Here is a 19,092-nt window from a genome sequence, read left to right as displayed (position 1 = left end):
TCCATCTGCAGCAGTAGTCATCAGTGCCTTTATTCTATCCCTGACTGGCCCCCAAGGGCTCGCTCCCACTAGCCATGTGATTGGACAAATGCGATCCGATAAAAAAAATCTGATTGCGCTCGGCTGGATGTTAGCCTATGGTACCGCTCAGATCCGCCATTATTTTCACGTGCTGATTCAGCATGCACCAACAATCCCAGCATTCTGCGATCGGATCGCACGCACCCATATAAGTCTGTGTGGTGTGAAACATCGCGCCGCACTCGGATATCACCCAAGAGCAGTGCGATTCCCGCGGACGTCGGCAATGGAGGAGAAGGAGAAATTAATTTCTCCGTCCACTCCGCAGCTGTGCTCAGATTCTTTAATGCGGGAGGATCGGAGTACAGAGCACTGACCCTCGGACCACGCTCCCAGCAGAGCAGGAGCCGAGGGTCATTGGCATATCACACCCGAGGCCGTACGCTTGTGGGACCCCGGCCTTACTTGTCACCACCCTGGAGAAAGCCAAAAAGGAGACGCTACCTTGAACCAGTTACTGGCATTAACCATTCCAATATCTCACACCATCAAAGTGATTTTATTTCATATACCATACTTTTTTTTTTTTTTTCTGTTTTCCCAAACCTGATTATAACACATAAAGTTCCTGAGCCCCAAAGCAAAATCCCCCTACAGCAGGGGTCCCCAACTCCAGTCCTCAAGGCCCACCAACATGTCACGTTTTCAGGATTTCCTTAGTCTTGCCCAGGTAATAATTGCATCACCTGTGCAATGCAAAGGAAATCCTGAAAACATGACCCGAGCGATCACAGGTTTTTAATAGTATTGATCCTCTCCTATGAGTCAAAAGGAGGGCCCCCCGCTAGGCTCCAGGTCTACCCCCCCCCTCCACTAGGCTCCAGGTCTACCCCCCCCCCCCCTCCCGCTAGGCTCCAGGTCCCACGCAGCCCCCCCTCCCCCCTCCCTTCCCGCTAGGCTCCAGGGCCCGCATGCAACTACTGCACTCACTATAGTTACTCCTCTGCTTGCATGCGTCCTGTGGTCTGTAAAGTACAATCTGTCTAATTGGTAAGTTATAGACTTCCCTGCTCTGATCTGCAGGTGATTCACAATCTTTATTTTAAGTATAAAAGGCAACTGTTTTTTTGTTGTTGTTTTTTTTTCTTTATCGAATTTTTTTCAGAATTTATTCCAACCACATCAGTCCTTCTCTCCAGCATCAATTCTCAGTGTGACAAACACATGGGCCCTTTCCCTGGAGGCTGTGGACCCCACCATGAGATGTTCAGAGTCTGGAGGAGACACGCGATGAGCAGACTCTCATGAACTTTCAGCCTGTTTCTAGTAACAGGGTTTATAATCGTCAATATTTCCACTGTTTCTTGATTGTTTCTCATTGTATTTTTACTTGTCACCAGTCATTGAAGACCTCACACACAAGACAGGAAACTTTAAACAATATTCCATCTTCTGCAATATGCTGCACTCCGCTCTCACTCAGGTATTTTTTTTGAAAAAGGATCTATATCCGAAACGTTGCCACGCCGTCCAGGCATTAAAAGACCACTAAAATATATATATATATATATATACACACACACACACACACACACACACACACACACACACACACACACACACACACACACACACACACACACACACACACACACACACACACGCTCTTATCATAAGAAAAGAGGTAATGTGTGACGTTCCTGTAAATACACTTTTAATCTGGTAATCCGGAAAGTCTGCCGTATTTTATTTATTTTGCTTGCAATATTGTAATGTCGCTAGATTAGACAATCCAGGAGATTATCTATGGTTACATAGGCCACTAATGTTTGGTGCGGTTGTTTCTGACCTCAAAAAAATTTTTTTTTTTTTTTTTTTTCCCCCCCCCCCCCCACCAGCGATCACAGTGAAGGGGCTGAAAGAGTCGTACCCCTCTAATGTGTGTCCTGTATTGCCGCACGTCCGTCCTTAAAGCAGTTGTACCATGAGTATAACTTATTACCTATCCTGCAAATACAATGATTGCGGCTCGGATCCTGTTAAATCAGGAATACTGGGGTCTGAAATCTGTGCTTTTAATGGAGCCGAGATCTGTGGGGCTGGCGTGCAGCGCTCCACTATCTCTTTTGGTAACATAATCACTTTATTGTGCCTGCTTGATTGTCCGGGGACTCGTAATTGGTAAGGTTCCCTTGGGTGGGCTCCCTAGTCCAGTCAATAAGCCCTCTTTCACTTCCCACAGGGTAAGCGATGATGTGAAGGTGGCCTAAGTACGGTAATTGACTTCAGTCGTAAAGTGTTACTGACATTGTGATGGAAAGTGAATGTGACGCACCAAGTTTTTATGGATTTACTAAACTCCTCTCCATGTCCCATCGTCCCCGCAGAGCAGTGAGTCTGTGACCCTAGACCTCCTGACGTACGCTGACTTGGAGTTACTGCGGCACCGGAAAGCTGGAGGAGCGCAGCGTTCAGCCCCCCCGGCCAGAAGCGCGTCGCTTACATCCAAGCGATACTTGATACTGATCTACTCGGTGGAATTTGACAGGTGAGTCCCGTTGGCGCCTCTCGCTCGCTTATGACTGTATATTCGCTACGTTCTGTTTGCTCAGGTAATCGTATATTTGCAGGATACATTATCCCCTCCCTCTTCCCTACATTGGAAAGCCAGACCCCGTGCACTTAAGACAAGTAATTCGAGGATTAAAGGATGAACTGGCCGCTCTGAAACTGGCGCCGGGCGAGGAAAGTCGGGAGACCGAGATCCGGAGGCTCAGAGAAGAGTAAGTGTTGTAATGGCCGCCCTTCTTCCCATATCGCCCATCAGATATTCCATAGTTCTGTTTGGTGTTTTCCTTTATTTCTAGGCTACAGCGGGTAACGCAGGAAAAACAAGAGGCCGAACTTTCCTTACAGAGGGTGCAGGACATGGAAATTCCTAATGGCAAAGAAGCCAGTCATGTCCGTATCCTGAAGAGAGCGGTGCAGACCCTGGAGTCCGAGCTGCAGAAGGAGAGGAGCAGAAGTCAGCGGCTGGCGAGTAAGAGGAAGGAGGAGTGCAGGCAACTGACGGAGCAGGTAAGGCAACAACAAAACCTTACACGTCTCCTTACTCTGGTCTTTAGGGTGCAGTGATTTGTCTGAGCTCCTTTCACCCTTTGCATTGTGAGCGTTAAATGTGCAACTTAAAGGGGTTGTCCAAAACTAGGGCAATCCCTTCTTAAACTAAATGTTTGGCCCCAATAAAATAATTGAGCCTGTACTCCCCTCCTGTGCCAGTGCCATTCTAACGGTGTCGGCACTTGCGATCCCGGGGCTGTGATGCAGTTGTATGATAAGTGATGCCAGCACCCAATCAGCGCTGGCGTCACTGTCGCCGCCTTCGGACAAACTGTACATGAAGACAAAGTCCGGGCTGCAGCTTATTCCCGGCGGCTTCTTCATGTTCAGTTCATATGATGGCGGAGACAGTGACACCAGCGCTGATTGGGTGCCGGCATCACTTGTCACAACATCACATCACTGCCCCGGAGAGAGCGAGCGCCAACACCATGGGATCAGCGCCAGCAAAGGAGCTGAGTATAGGCTTTATTACTTTATTGGGGCTGAACATTTAGTTTAAGAAGGGGCCGTCCTAGTAATGGATAATCCCTTTAACTCCACCATTTTTACAACAATATCAACAGTAGTGAGGTGTGTGTGTTTTTTTTTTTTTTTTTCATGGTGATTGTTAGAGTAGTAACTTAACGAGATCTTGTCACTAGATTCGGAGTAAAACATAGCTACCTGCAATCGCCCCAGCCAGGCCTCGACCAATCAGCGATGGGCACAGCGACGATGATGTCATAAAGGACGTAGACATCTTGCGTCTGATTGGTCGAGGCCGCCAGGCTTCGACCAAATCAGCAACAGCCACAGTATCGACGTAGATGTCATAATGGTTGCCATGGCGATGATGATGTCATAAAGGTTGCCTCAACCAATCAGCGACGGGCACAGTCTGCCGCTAATTCTGGAATCATCATTGTCCATATACTACGGGGACATGCATATTCTAGAATACCCGATGCGTTAGAATCGGGCCACAATCTAGTATATATATAATTGTCTAAGGGTTTTTCCGTCTGTCTATCTGTCTGTCCTGGAAATCCCGGCTCTCTGTTGACTAATCAGAGACCGGCACAGCATCGACGTAGAAATCCCGCGTCTCTGATTGGTCGAGGCCTGGGGGCCTCGACCAATCAGCAACGGGCACAGCGACGATGATGTCATAAAGGACGTAGACATCTCACGTTTCTGGTTCAGCGACGGGCACAGTATCGACGTAGATGTCATAATGGTTGCCATGGCGAGGATGATGTCATAAAGGTCGCCTCGACCAATCAGCGACGGGCACAGTCTGCCGCGAATTCTGGAATCATCATTGTTCATATACTACGGGGACATGCCTATTCTAGAATACCCGATGCGTTAGAATCGGGCCACAATATATATATATATATCCCTTAGAATCTGCCTCCAGAGCTTATTGTAAATGAAAGGGTATGTGTAATGACGGCCAGTCTGCTCTCCTTATCTACATGTCTCATTGGTAACGACCCCTGTCATTTAAGATACGCTCTGGAGGCAGATACTCAGGGGGATCTATGTCCGGCCCATAGATCTTAACAGCTCATTTACATAATAAGAAAAATGTGTTTTTCTCTGGAATAAGACATCATACCGCAGATATCAAGGTGTCATTTTATTCACCTTTCTATGACCTGTGTGTCCATATAGACGGCTGATGAGGGTTCATCCTAGTGATTGATTCCCTTTAAGAATCCGTTTCCCACTTCATCTGATTTGTTTTAATTCAGCTGGAGGAATTGCGAGCCATGGAACGGACCCTTCGCCTGAAAGTAAAAAGTCTAAGCACAGAGCTGGCAATGTATAAAAGAGGGTGAGTTGGGTGAGGGAGTGCAGTTCGGTAATGATACAACGTCCTTTTATTTATTTTTATAAATAGTTCTTCGTCATTCAATCCCTTTTTTTTCAGACGTGTGACACCTACAGCCCCGTCCCCCCAGAGTCGCTCCAGCTCTGCTGGTCGGGGGCCTGTTCATCGAAGCTCATCCAGAGGAGAATCTGCTACACGGAGAGACCGGTCCACGTCACGGGACAGAAGTGGATTTGTCTCCCGAGAAGGAAGGAGTCTCACTAGGCAGCCGAGACAGTCCCCGTCCCCTGTGGGTAAGTGGCATGATTTTGGCCTATCATCACCTTCTGTAGATGTGCCTGCACTCAGTCTTCCCCATTACATTCAGGAACATAAAAACTTTGCAGCAAAATGCAAAAAACTTCATCCTTCTATTGATTTCTATAGGAGCAGCCGAAATTCCCCATTGGTACTGTAGCTCCCACTCCTTCATAAGAAGAGCAGGTTTAGGTCTCATCCCTTGCAGTGAACTATGATTTCCATAAAGGCCGTAGCCGTCACTTGGATGTCTGTCCGCCTTGTGCTAGACGCATCAAGGGACAATAAAATGATTGGTCAAGTAAAGGGGCCATAATGGCTGCTTTGTTTTCTGTTCCGTTCATTCTTGAATTAATTTTTATTTTTTTGAGCTGCAATGTCATGTCCTGCATCTGCTGACCGAAAAACGAGACTTTGTATGTAAGGGAACCCTTATGGCAAAACAATGGGCGCCTTGTGGATGGACACTGGGTCCTGTGACCACTACAGTTCCTGACCAAATACTAAAATTTTATTTATTACAGGAAAAAAAAATAAAAACAGAACTTGGTACACCGCCATGGAGCATAGAGCAACTGAAAGCGTTCGTCCCATCTTCAGACGTGGGTATTGTCTAGAGATGGACGGTAAGATTTGGGGGATCCTGTCTATTGACCAGGTCAGTAGCTGCTGGATGGGAGGCTCGAAAATCTCTCACCTTCCTGGAGGAAAGATTCATAGATCTACTGTCCAGCGACCAGAGACTACTGACCTGACTGATGGCCCAGAATCCCATGGATTGATCCGTCCAGATTTAGAATTGTTGGCTCGATCTTGTAAACCAGGGCTGTGGAGTCAAGAAGCCAAACCTCCAACTTTTTCCCTTCACCATGACAGCACCGTACGTGAGAGATGGCATCCGCCCCCAGGAACAGGAAACCTGTAGCAGAGATATAAGAATGGGGCGGCCCCTCTCTCCTCAGTTTGGTTTCCTGTTCCTGCAGGTGGACGCCTGTTGCAGAGCTCCTACCTCCGGAGGGATACCCCCTCTGATGAGTCCGGTCCGGAGGCCGAGGTCCGCGGGGGGGCAGCCATGCTCGGCGGCGCTGCGTGCGGTGCTGCCCGGGTGAAGGGGCTTCTGTGCGCGCCTGTTTTCTCCCCTCGCCGGACTCCCCGGCGACCGCTCTGGGCAGGAGGCAGGTCCGGGGGGCGTGTCCTTCACTGACGCCGGCCGCCGAAGTGAAGGAGGACGACTTCCGGTCGCGCCGGAAGTAGCGTCACACGCCGAAAGGAGCCGGTGTGCTGGACACTTCCGGATGGAAGCTGCTCCAGAGGCGCGCACACCGCTCCTTCTACTGTATATAATAGAAGCGGCAAGAGGGATCGCTGGTTCTACACTTCAAGCAATCGCCTGAAGATGACCGAACCAGCGATGGATCCAGAGACGCTGCTGATGCCTGCGCCCAGAATGTCTGAGGAGACTCACGCTACCGCGGTATCTGGGGTCCTGGAGGGGTGAGTGCCTTTGTAAGGCAAACCACACACTGATACCCTGTACACTGTGTTTTTTAGGGAAAGAAAACCACTTCCAAACAGAAAAATAGGGCCTGTCCACTATGTAAGGACACTCTCCCCAAGCTATACAGCAAGAAAATCTGCCAGCCCTGTATCGATAAAACAGTTGCGGAGGAATCATCTTCCTTATTACAAAATATTAAATCGATTATACGAGAGGAAGTTAAGTCCACGGTTAAGGAGCAGCTGAAACATCACACAAAGGGAACCCCACCTCCCCCAACAAGTGAGCAAGGGTCGGACGTAGATTCAGGGGAAGAGTCGGGAGCCTTAACCCCCTCTGATGCCTCAGATTTAGACTCCTCAGATGAGGAGTATGGTCACCCTTATTTTCAATCAGAAGATATTGGAAAGCTGCTCAAACTAGTCAGAACGACTATGGGAGTAGAGACTCCTAAGGAACCGCGGACAGTCCAAGATACTATGTTTAGTAATTTGGAGGAGAAAAAGAAGAAATTTTTTCCCTTCCATGATAACATAGTCAATTTAATAAAACTGGAGTGGAAAAAGCCTAATAAAAAGATGTCCATCCCTCAGGCTTTGAAACGCAAATACCCCTTTAACGAGGAGGTCTGTGAGAAGTGGGATAAGGCGCCTAAGTTAGATGCAGCCATCGCCAGCACCTCTAAGGGGGTTGCTTTACCATTTGAGGACATGGGAGCCCTAAAAGACCCCCTCGACAAAAAAGCAGATGCTTTTCTAAAGTCGGCCTGGGAAGCAGCAACATGGTCATTTAAACCCGGGGTTGCTGCCACTTGCACGGCACGGGCTATGGTCAAGTGGTTGGAGGAGTTAAGTGACCAAATCAGAAACAAATGCCCGAGAGAGAGACTACTGGAAGCATTGCCCTCTCTTCAGGGCGCCGCGAGGTTCCTGGCGGATGCCTCAATAGACTCCGTGAGGAGTGCCGCACGTGCATGTGCTTTATCCAATTCAGGACGTAGAGCATTGTGGCTGAAGAATTGGACAGCTGACTTTCAGTCGAAGGTCAAACTCTGCGGAGTACCCTGTGAAGGGCAATACCTTTTTGGCAAGGCTCTGGACGAGATCCTTGAGAAAGCGTCGGACAAGAAAAAGCGGTTTCCACCTCCTTCCTTTCCCAGGCGCCGGTGGGAAACCTCTCGTTCGTCCTTTCGTGGATCTGGATATAGAGGAACCCGCGGCCGATCAGATGACAGGTCTAGTCGAGGCAGACCTTGGAGAGACAGGAAAGAAAAAGGATTTCTTTTCAACAAGCCTCCTCCCAAGTCTGATCCCAGACCTCAATGACGCCAGCTTTCCGGTGGGGGGAAGACTCCGGCGGTTTGTCCATCACTGGGCAGCACTGCCGGCTTCTCAATGGGTAACCAACTTATTGTCAGAGGGTCTAAAACTCAAGTTCTCCATCCTCCCACCAAATCGGGTAAAAATGACCCAAGTGGCGGGGAAAAATCAGGCCACACTAGAGAGAGAAATTCATCTCCTCATCCAAAAAGAGGTATTAATAAAAGTACCTCATCAGGAGATAGGGAAAGGGTTCTACAGCACCTTATTTTTAACACCAAAACCAGACGGCTCGCTGAGGGTAATATTCAACCTGAAGGCCCTGAACCATTATATTCAAATAGAAAAATTCAAGATGGAGACCTTAAAAACCGCAGTGAAAGTACTCAACCCATAATGTTACATGGCAGTGATCGATCTCACATATGCTTACTACCATGTGCCAATCGCTGTCCAACACCAACAATATCTAAGATTAGTGGTAAACCTTGCAAAGACCCCCGTCCATCTACAGTATCAGTGTCTTCCCTTTGGGGTAGCCATAGCGCCCCGCATATTCACAAAAATTATTTCCGAGGTGGCATCTTTCATCAGGAAAGAAGACATAATGTTGGTACCATATTTGGACGATTTTTTGGTAATAGCAAACAGCAAAGAAAATTGCGAGAAAGCAGTCGCAAGAGTACTGGAAGTACTAACCAGATTGGGATGGATGATAAACCTGAAAAAATCAAGACTCGTCCCAACACAGACTCAAGAATTCCTCGGAATCTTATTGGATTCAGTCAAGCAAGAGTGTGTCCTCCCACAGAGAAAAATTCAATCTATTCGGCAGAAGATACAATTGTTTCAACTACAACGGACTATCTCCCTGAGAAATGCAATGTCGCTCTTAGGAGTCCTGACGGCAACGATTCCAGCAACTCGGTGGGCACAAAGCCACACACGAGAGTTACAATGGCAGATTCTGGCCGAACAGGACAGGAGTCCGTACAATCTAAATCGGAAGATTCTTCTATCTCCAACAGTTCAGGACTCACTAGAATGGTGGCTGAAAACAGAAAATTTAAGCAACGCAGTGCCATGGTCAGTACAAGATCCATTAGTCGTTACGATCGATGCGAGTCCATGGGGGTGGGGAGCACACTTGGAGGATCAGGTCCTACAGGGTCAATGGGGGATCCCAATGACCTCAGCATCCTCCAATCTGAAGGAATTGTCTGCAGTACGGCTGGCACTTCTTCATATAGGAGAAAGGATTCGGGGAAGACATGTTGTAGTGCTCTCCGACAACAACACGACGATAGCCTATATAAATCACCAAGGGGGCACAAGGTCACCATCCCTTATGGCAGAGGCCAAAGAACTTTTTACATGGGCCGAGAACAACCTTCTTTCACTAACCGGAACATACTTAAGAGGGTCAGAGAATCAGGTAGCCGACTTCTTGAGCCGTCACACGCTATGTCAAGGGGAGTGGTCCCTGAACCAGCGAGTGTTTGGCGAAATATGTGCCAGCTGGGGCGTTCCAGAGATAGACCTATTCGCCACAAAAGAAAATCGGAAGGTGAAGAAGTTCTATTCTCTGAACCCAAGAGAACACCCGGAGGGAGTAGACGCGTTTCTATATCGGTGGGATTTCCATCTAGCGTACGCGTTTCCCCCAATACCATTAATCCCGACAGTCCTCAGGAAAATTCGGGAAGACAAGGCACGAGTGATCCTCATAGCTCCGTTTTGGCCGAAAAGGGCATGGTTCACGTGGCTCAGACGCATGTCTATCTCGGACCCATGGATCTTTCCGGATGCCCCGGATCTCCTGCACCAGGGACCAGTTCAACATCCCCAAGTACACAGGCTACACCTCACCGCCTGGAACTTGAGGAGGGGACTTCTGTTAGCAAAAGGATTCTCAAACCCTTTGGTAACCACGTTGCTAGCCAGCAGGAAAAAGGTCACCTCACAGAAATACCAAAACATCTGGCAAAAGTTCCTAGATTTCTCGGGGCGACAATTGTCCGAAACAAGTCAGCAAGTCCCGGTAAAAGAAATTCTTGAATTTCTCCAAAAAGGGTTGGAAAGGGGTCTGTCTACTAGCACCTTAAAAGTGCAAGTCTCTGCCCTGGGTGCGCTGTTTGATCATAAACTTGCTAATCACCCTTGGGTCTATAGGTTCATACGAGCCTCTTTTACATCCAGACCCTCAAAATTATTACCTAAAGTGGCTCCCTGGGATTTAAATTTAGTGTTAAATGCTCTAACCGTTTCCCCCTTTGAGCCTCTTGATTCTATATCAATAAAATCCTTGACCCTAAAAACGGTCCTTCTGGTTGCTCTAACTTCTGCCCGTCGTACTTGTGAATTACAGGCTATGTCGGTGAACCCTCCTTACACCACCTTTCATGATGACAAAGTGGTTATCAAAACCGATCCTGCCTTCCTTCCGAAGGTCAATTCAAAATTTCATAGAGGCCAGGAAATTATTCTTCCCTCATTTTGTCCCCAACCAAAATCCCAGGGGGAGCAAACCTTCCATTGTCTCGATGTCAGACGTTGCCTGCTTCAATACATAGAAGCCTCAAAATCTTGGCGTCAGTCATCGGCCCTTTTTGTCACCTTCCAGGGGACAAACAGGGGAAAAAAGGCCTCAAAGGCGACTATTGCACGGTGGTTGCGTACAGCTATCTCACTTTCATATTCCTCTTCTGGTCAAGTTCCCCCACAAGGTGTCACGGCTCACTCCACGCGTGCTATTGCCACTTCCTGGGCGGAAAGGGCATGCGCCTCGGTGGAACAGATTTGTAAAGCAGCGGTATGGTCTTCACCATCTACCTTCTTCCGGCATTATAGACTAGACTTAGGTCTTTCGGACTTGTCTTTTGGGAGAAAGGTGTTATCTGCTGTTGTCCCACCCTAGGAGTCTTCTATTTCTTCCTCTCACGTACGGTGCTGTCATGGTGAAGGGAAAAAATGATAATTACTTACGGGTAATTTGATTTTCCAGAACCATGACAGCACCGCATTAATTCCCGCCCTATCTTGGTGATGGTTGTGTGATTCACAAAAAAAACAAAAAAAAAAAACTTATTATATATAAGTAAATAAGTGTAAGGAAATATGTATATAGATAAGAAACTAATAGAAACTTGTACAATGTAAATAGAATACATAACTGTGTACTAACAAAGCGGTCATCTTCCATACTCTGAAACAAACTGAGGAGAGAGGGGCCGCCCCATTCTTATATCTCTGCTACAGGTTTCCTGTTCCTGGGGGCGGATGCCATCTCTCACGTACGGTGCTGTCATGGTTCTGGAAAATCAAATTACCCGTAAGTAATTATCATTTTTCCATGACACCGACTCCACCAAAATGGGCTCTGACTCCACGACTCCGACTCCACAGCCCCGTTGTAAACGCAAGTATCTTTATTTGCTGCTTAGTGAAATTTGATTAAGATATTAATACTTTTGTTTACAGCTTGTTGCCTTGGAGATCGACCACCGCTGCTAAACAGAATCTGCTCAGTGCTTACAAGCGCTTTTCTGTTGAGCTTGTAAGCACTGTTCTGCAGCTGACCAGGATCTCTGGAGCACGCTGTTACCTCCTAATCTCGGCCAGCTTTTACACAGTGCTTATAAGCTAGGCAGCAGAGGTGGTCGGTCTCTTTGGCAGTGAGCTGTAATGAAAATTGTTAATCTCATAAAGAGTCGCAAATTTCTATCACCAGTAAATTGTAAAGGTGCTTGTATTTGCAATCACTGTCCGACAACATCCATCTATGAAGATGGGAATGGCTTTATAAAAAGGGACGTTTTGGTGAGTTCTGTTTTTGGGAATGTTTTCTAGGTATAAATGTCAATTTTGTCCAGGCAGGGTTTGAAGGGATCGGCCAGGGCTACAATATTAATGACCTATCCTTAGGCCATAGTCACATGCTCCGTATTTGGTCAGTATTTTACACCCTTAATTGTTCCACTCCTGATTTTGGCCTACAGAGAAGAAGTATATTAGAAACACGTCACCACTTCTGTATTTACCAACCATTCCTTGTTTTAGCTTACAAATACTGATGGCAAAATACTGAACGTGGTCGTAGTATAGGTCAATATCGGATCAGTAGCGGCCCCCGCGATCAGCTGTGAGCAAGGTCCTTCAGCCGCCATGAGAACAGCACAGCGCCATACCCTGTGTAGTGGCCATTCTTGGGTACTGCAGCTTGGCTCCCGTTCACAACACGGTGTGGTAATGTGCAATATGTTATCTTACTGTGCCCCATAGTGTAATAAAACCTGCTAGACCACACGGCAAATAAAAAAAAAAATAAATAAAAATCATTGCCGAATGCAACCTTTGCACCCTACACTGTGGGCCTCTGGGCACATTATTGGATATGTTGGGTATTACTCCCACATATTCCTCCGACGTGCCTAAAAACAAGATGTGAACAGAGCCTTAGAATGATATCCTTTTTCCAATCTTCACTTCTGTGTAAAATGTTTCCTAATAGCCATCCGACCCCCTCGATTTGATCCGACTGCCTACGTCCGAGACAAAGCACGGAAGCAGAAAGAAACAGACCTAAAAAAGTAAGTGAACACTCTCTGCCCTAAATTTTTCTAACTTTTTATAGGGGGTTCTCCACCTGAAACACCCACCTGGCCGTATATTACTACGTTTAGAGACGTTACCAGCTCAGGATAACCCTATAACAGGTCGTCTCTTACACAGATAATGGTGGCCATTTTTACTGACATTTACTGCTGCTGTAACATTTGCTTTACAGTGCGTCTGTCACCCCAAAACTGGATAAATGAGGGCGTCTTAGCCCCCAAAAAACTCATCCCTTTCACTTCAGAAAGCCTTTTGCTTCTTGTGTTAATCAGGGAGCTTGGATGCCCCCCTTGGGTGGTAAGTGGCTCTGTGCACCCTCCTGCCCCTTCAGTTTCCATGTCGCGTACTTCCCATTTATGTTGCTTGACATCACTGCCTGAATTGAATCCTTAACCGTGCGCTCTGACACCGCAGGAGCACAGCACGGTGTCGGTGTGGGTGCTCTCTCGTCACTTTCTTCTGGTTGTAGCAGCCCCTTGTTACAATGTATCACTGTAGCGTGCAGCAGCCACTGACATTATACAAGCGCAGTGTCGGTGTGCAGGCTCCGTAGTTAATTCAGGCAGCGCTTACTCGGGTCAATTGAACACCGACAATCAACAAAAGTGGGGCAGAATGGTGATTGACGGGGCAGAATGGTGCACTGAGCCGCCCTCGGCCACACCAAGAGTGCGTTGGAGCTCGCTCATTTGCATAAGAAATAAAATACTTTATCAAAAAAACGAAGCAATTGAATACTACACCACAAGTTCTATATAATTATTTTTTTTATAGGGTCAGAGTCCCCCTGACTGACTGTATAATCCATTTAGGGGAAGAATCACTTTAATTTTACAATATCAGATGCTCTGTCAGTACTTTGTAAAGTTGTGAGAGGATATGGTAGCAAGTTGGGTACTCACGTCTCCAGGATCCTAGCCAAATATCTAATATTTATAATAATGTTATCAAATGTCTCCAATAAGAAATGTGGTCTAGTTCTTCTGATTAGCTATGTTGCTTACCAAATGTGCAGGCATTGCAGTAGCTTAGGTATCCATGGTTACGACCACTTAACTGTCCACTATGAGTGGTCGTAACCCTGAATACCTAAGCTACTGCAATGCCTGCACATTTGGTAAGCAACATAGCAAATCAGAAGAACTATACTACATTTCTAATTGGAGGTATTTGCTAATATTATACCAACATATTGGGATCTGATCTTGGAGATGGGAATACCCAACTACATAAATGTTTGTAACATGTCGCGAGTTGTGTTTATGGAGGGGAGTCCGCTCCAGACCAAGAAGATGTCGGCTATGTTGACAGCAGCATATAATTGTATTGATTACCGGTATATTGTTCTCCTATGAAAATAGACTGCAGTGAGTGCTAACACATCCATGTGGGAACACGGCTGCAGCTGAAAATGAATAGCCCGGAGTCTTGTTAGGTGCAGGTGAATGTTCTGTGTGTACAAGGTTTTAGTACTCGCCAGCACAACCTGTGTACATGGATATGAGAGATGCAGATAATTATGTATACATTATTTATTTAGATGTCGGCGACTTTCCAGTTCCCCTTCCAGTATGAGAGGCCAGAGGCGCAGCTCATCAGGTACCCCATAAAAATGTACATGTTTATTTGCAGGCTCATCCTCAGAGATATGGGTTAATACTTAAAGGGAACCTGTCACCCCAAAAATCGTATCTGAGTGGCGTCCACCAGCATCAGGGGCTTATCTACAGCATTCTGTAATGCATTCTGTAATGCTGTAGATAAGCCCCCGATGTAACCTGAAAGATGAGAAATAAAGGTTAGGTTATACTCACCCAGGGGCGGTCTGATCCGATGGGCGTCGCAGTCCAGTCCGGCGCCTCCCATCTTCATGCGATGACTGCCTCTTCTTGTCTTCACGCTCCGGCGCAGGCGTATTTTATCTGCCCTGTTGAGGGCAAAGTAAAGTACTGCAGTGCGCAGGCGCTGGGCCTCTCTGACCTTTCCCGGTGCCTGCGCACTGCAGTACTTTGCTCTGCCCTTAACAGGGCAGATAAAATACGCCTGTGCCTGAGCTGCGAAGCAAAGAAGAGGACGTCATCGCATGAAGATGGGAGGCCCCGGACTGCGACTCCCATCGGACCCGGACCGCAGCGGGACCGCCCCTGGGTGAGTATAATCTAACCTTTATTTCTCATCTTTCAGGTGACATCGGGGTCTTATCTACAGCATTACAGAATGCTATAGATAAGCCCCTGATGCCGGTGGGCTTAGCTCAGATACGATTTTTGGGGTGATAGACTCCCTTTAAGACTTCAGAGACGCGACTGCAGACTTGTGAATCCTCACATCACGCCCAATGCGCGCTGTGAAGATTCTGCAGTGCCAACGGCAAGACCAAGCAGTCCAGTGACCGCAAGTGTGCGATTTGCATACACCTGGCCACATTCCAGCTAGACGTGTGCGAGCTTGCTCAATTCATTTGTATCTGGCGAGGCCACGCACGTCTAGTGGGAATGTGGCCAGGGGTATGCATATCACACACTTGCAGTCACTGGACTGCTTGTTGTCGCCGTCAGCGTTGGAGCATGTTCACCGCGCACATTGGGTGTGATGTGAGGATGCACAAGTCTGCAGTCATGTATAATGACGGCAGACTTTCCTGAAAAGCCTGGACAACACTTTTATGCATTCTGCACACTGTCAGTGTGTCTGTGTTTAACAAAACATTATATAAATAGAGCTACTACTTGCCCTCCAGGGGGAGGGGAATGATTTCAACAGCACTGCCACCAATCCCTGAGCTCAGCAGATTTTGGTTTGAGGTGTCACAGCTCACCTTCTCCTCCTGTACAATGACTGATAACACCTCTATATACAGTAGATAACACAGGATCCGTCATTCACAATAGGTGATGTCACAGCTCACCTCCTCCTCCCTTCAGAATGACAATTGCTGTGATTAGCATGTGAGCAGATTAGAAGTCTTAGGAGCTTCTAAAGCTGCCAAACAAAAGATCAATGCGCCCAACAGGAAATAGGGGTCTTAAATTAGGCCTAGCGACAAGTTGTTTTGTCCAAAAACAAACAAAAAAAATGTGTGTGGAAATCAATAGATGAGCGTATTAGATTGGAATCACGATTGAGCATGTCGGCCTCTATTATCACATAGTATCCTATTCATTCTCCAACAGTTGAAAGCATTCGGAGTCATCGATCGTATCAGAGCTCCGGGGACGACATGGACTACGCTGAAGCCCCCCGCTGCAGGTAATGGGACTGACCCCACTATATACTATGTACACAGGCTGATTACAGAAGTCTCACAATTCCGTCTCGCGCCTTTCCTGTATGGGAGATTTCCATGTCATTCATTATCTGCACTGCCCCCGTTACAGTGGTGACACACAACCTGCAGCCCGCGGCCGGAAACCCTTCACCCATTCCTCCTGGAACACCCGAAATGGCGTAAGTCTGCACGCTACCCCATCTTCTGTGCTTGCTCAACAGCCAACAGTATGTTCTTAACATAAGGAATTTCTTTGTTTGTGTGATTATTTTTTATTTATTTTTTCCTCTTTCTGAAGGGCAAGAAGGATAGGTTCCCGCCCAAAAAGAGACTTTCCAGCACTCCAACATACAACCGTAAAGTTGAGAAAGGTATGTGCAAGGACAAAAAAGAAAAAAAAAAAGCTAAAATACAATATACACCACCCCCTTTTTTTATTACGAAGATGTTCCTTTCCCTCATCATTATATCCTTGACTACAAGTGTGCATAGGATCTCCTGAGGCCGTTGGGGTGTGCGCACACTGCGTCTTTTTCAGGCACGTTGTGCCACATAAAATGAACATAGTCCACAGCAACGTCAAAACAACTGCACCCATCTTCTGTCTTGTCTCCGCTTGAGGCTTCGGAAAACGTAGAAATATAAGTTACAGTAACAAAACTGAGATCAACTCGCCCTCCCCTGGTCCAGCACACCTCCACTGCTTCTGCACGTGGCATTGAGTCACATCCACAGCGCTGCAGCCATTCGCTGAGTTGACAGCACCAGACACTGAAATCACTGATTGGCTGCAGCGCTTTCAAAGTGACATCAGACAGTGGTGCAGCAATGGAGACACTGTGCCGGACCTGGGGAAGGTTAGCAGTACACCATTTGTCTGGTTATAACTACCACAACTTCTGTAATGGCCGTACCTGACTATTATGTGTGGAGAAGACGGAAAGCGATCCGCTATTCATCATGGACACTGGGAAATATTGGGTCAACTCTAGTAAAAATAGTTAGGTTTTTTTTTGTTTGTTTGCTTAGATCCATATATAGATTTCTAATAGATATTTTAGTGTCTATATTCTTCTAATAATCCAAAAACCTGTTGGGTTTTCTGTAATGAGAATTTAAAGGGGTTGTTTGGTACTTTTGTATTGATGGCGTATCCATAGGACAGGTGTTGGTGGGGGAGCATCACCTTGTAATGTCAGCGATCAGCTGTTCTCTGTCCCGGTGGTAGCTGGATGTGATCGGTTGCGGAGCTGCATGGCACAGGTCCGTCTCCTGTATAGACACCACGGCCAAGTACTGCACATCCGCCCCCATTGGAATGAATAGCGGTGGGCTCTGTAGTACCCCACTGCGGCCAATATTCAGTGGACAGACCTGCCGCCAACCAAGACACTTAATGGGGAGGGGGTTGTTCATGTTGTACCCCCTCCCCCACCGATCTGATATTGATGACTCCTCTTAGGATGGGACATCAATATAAAAGTACTGGACAACCCCTTTAAAGGTCACCTGCTGTAGATCTGCACTTTTTTAAAATATCTAACCACACTTTTCATGTTTTCTCCCAAATCCAGAGAACCGCCTTGACCCACTGTGTGACCTGTCTGATATCGATGCTCGACTGCAAGCATTACAGGATTACATGAGAAACCTGGACACACGCACCTAAGACGGCGACCCTAAAGTGGGGATCCGTTTTGACAATCTGCTGGCTTCCAGGTTTTAGGACACCACTGTAATATTGGGGCCAGGCTCCACCATTGGACACCAGGAATGACCTTCAGACTCAATGTGGAGTTTTTACTTTGCTATACTAAACATGCACAGGGGGTGCAATTTAGAGAAAAGGACCACTTATCCGACTAATTAGTGATGAGCGCATGTGCTGGGAATAAGGTGTTATCTGAGCATGCTCTGGTGCTAACCGAGGGTCTTCAGCGTGCTCGAATAATATGTTCTAGTTCCCGCGGCTGCATGTCTCACAGCTGTCATTTCCTGTTTGTTAGACAATCCCTGCATGTTTTGCGACTGTGTCTCTGTGCTGTTCGACAATCGGCCACGGGGACACAAACGCATTATTCGAGCACGTGGAAGACACTTGGTTAGCACCCGAGCATGCTCAGATAACACCTTATCCCAGCACGTTCGCTCATCACTACTGCTAATAAATCACAACAGAAGTTCTGATGGTTGTGACAGAAAGAACAGCGCCGCACAATGCTACGCCATCCGCAATGGAAGAAACCAACATGCCAGCCGTAACGGAGACCTGGGGCAAATGTGCACAGCGGCTAACCTACAGGCTTGGCATCCGTCCACAATTTTTGAATACCCATCTGCTTTCTTCCAAATAATTATTGCAATAATGAAGGTTATTCCAGAACTTCCCATGTCGTAATGTTTATTTTGCTCCCTGTTACTGCAGATACCAGCGGGGTGATAGATCTGACACTGTAGCCGTACACTGTGCACATTCCCCAATGTGCAGCCTCGCTGAAGGTATATGTGGCCCCCGATGGCCGCTTATGATTTGTTGGAAATTTGTGTATTTATTTAATTCCTTACTTCTTGGTGGGTGGATGGGAAGATTATTAGTTTTTTTTTTTTTTTTTTATAATAGAAGAAATTGTATTTATTTTGATGTGAATTTTAATGTTGCAACTGTTGAAAACATTTTGGTTTTAAAATATATTTGTATTTAATCAGAAATTGTATTGTCATTCTTTACTCTGCTTATTCAATTTTTTTTCTTGACTTAATTTTTTTGTCTGCCATTACTTTATTATTATTTTTTTTTAACCCTGCAGAAGAAGGAAATGTCACATGTTTACAGAAAACAACCTTTTGAAAATGAAAACGGTAACCATTCCTCTTAGGTCAGCCTTCTTGTCCATTGTAAATATCATACCATTCCAACACGAACGCACACATACACTCACACATATATACGCACACTCGCACGCATACGCACACTCGCACGCACATGCACGCACACATACGCGCACTCGCGCACGCATACGCGCGCACGCATACTCGCGCACGCATACGCGCACTCGCGCACGCATACGCACACTCGTTCGCACACGCACACTCGTTCGCACACGCACACTCGTTCGCACACGCACACTCGTTCGCA

At 46.9% G+C, this 19,092-nt stretch overlaps 1 protein-coding gene across 3 annotated transcripts in view; it reads left to right on the top strand.

The window, feature by feature from the left end:
• Positions 1-18,665, top strand: part of CCDC61 (coiled-coil domain containing 61) — a 33,450-nt gene extending 14,785 nt beyond the window's left edge. For 2 of the 3 annotated variants that reach the window (XM_069746816.1, XM_069746815.1), the window contains exons 3-14: positions 1,422-1,504; positions 2,409-2,569; positions 2,652-2,804; positions 2,889-3,099; positions 4,881-4,963; positions 5,060-5,253; positions 12,585-12,663; positions 14,229-14,287; positions 15,862-15,937; positions 16,066-16,183; positions 16,255-16,327; positions 17,531-18,665. In XM_069746816.1, the coding sequence (XP_069602917.1) occupies positions 1,422-1,504; positions 2,409-2,569; positions 2,652-2,804; positions 2,889-3,099; positions 4,881-4,963; positions 5,060-5,253; positions 12,585-12,663; positions 14,229-14,287; positions 15,862-15,937; positions 16,066-16,183; positions 16,255-16,327; positions 17,531-17,625 (1,385 nt within the window). In that variant the 3' untranslated portion in view covers positions 17,626-18,665. The remainder of the gene's footprint in view (positions 1-1,421; positions 1,505-2,408; positions 2,570-2,651; positions 2,805-2,888; positions 3,100-4,880; positions 4,964-5,059; positions 5,254-12,584; positions 12,664-14,228; positions 14,288-15,861; positions 15,938-16,065; positions 16,184-16,254; positions 16,328-17,530) is intronic. The other variant, XM_069746817.1, reaches the window with a different exon arrangement.
• Positions 18,666-19,092: the final 427 nt, after the last annotated feature.

The sequence above is a fragment of the Ranitomeya imitator genome, chromosome 2, assembly GCF_032444005.1.
Source record: "Ranitomeya imitator isolate aRanImi1 chromosome 2, aRanImi1.pri, whole genome shotgun sequence".
Classification (NCBI taxonomy): Eukaryota; Metazoa; Chordata; class Amphibia; order Anura; family Dendrobatidae; genus Ranitomeya; species Ranitomeya imitator.
This window is presented reverse-complemented; position numbering and strand designations above follow the sequence as displayed.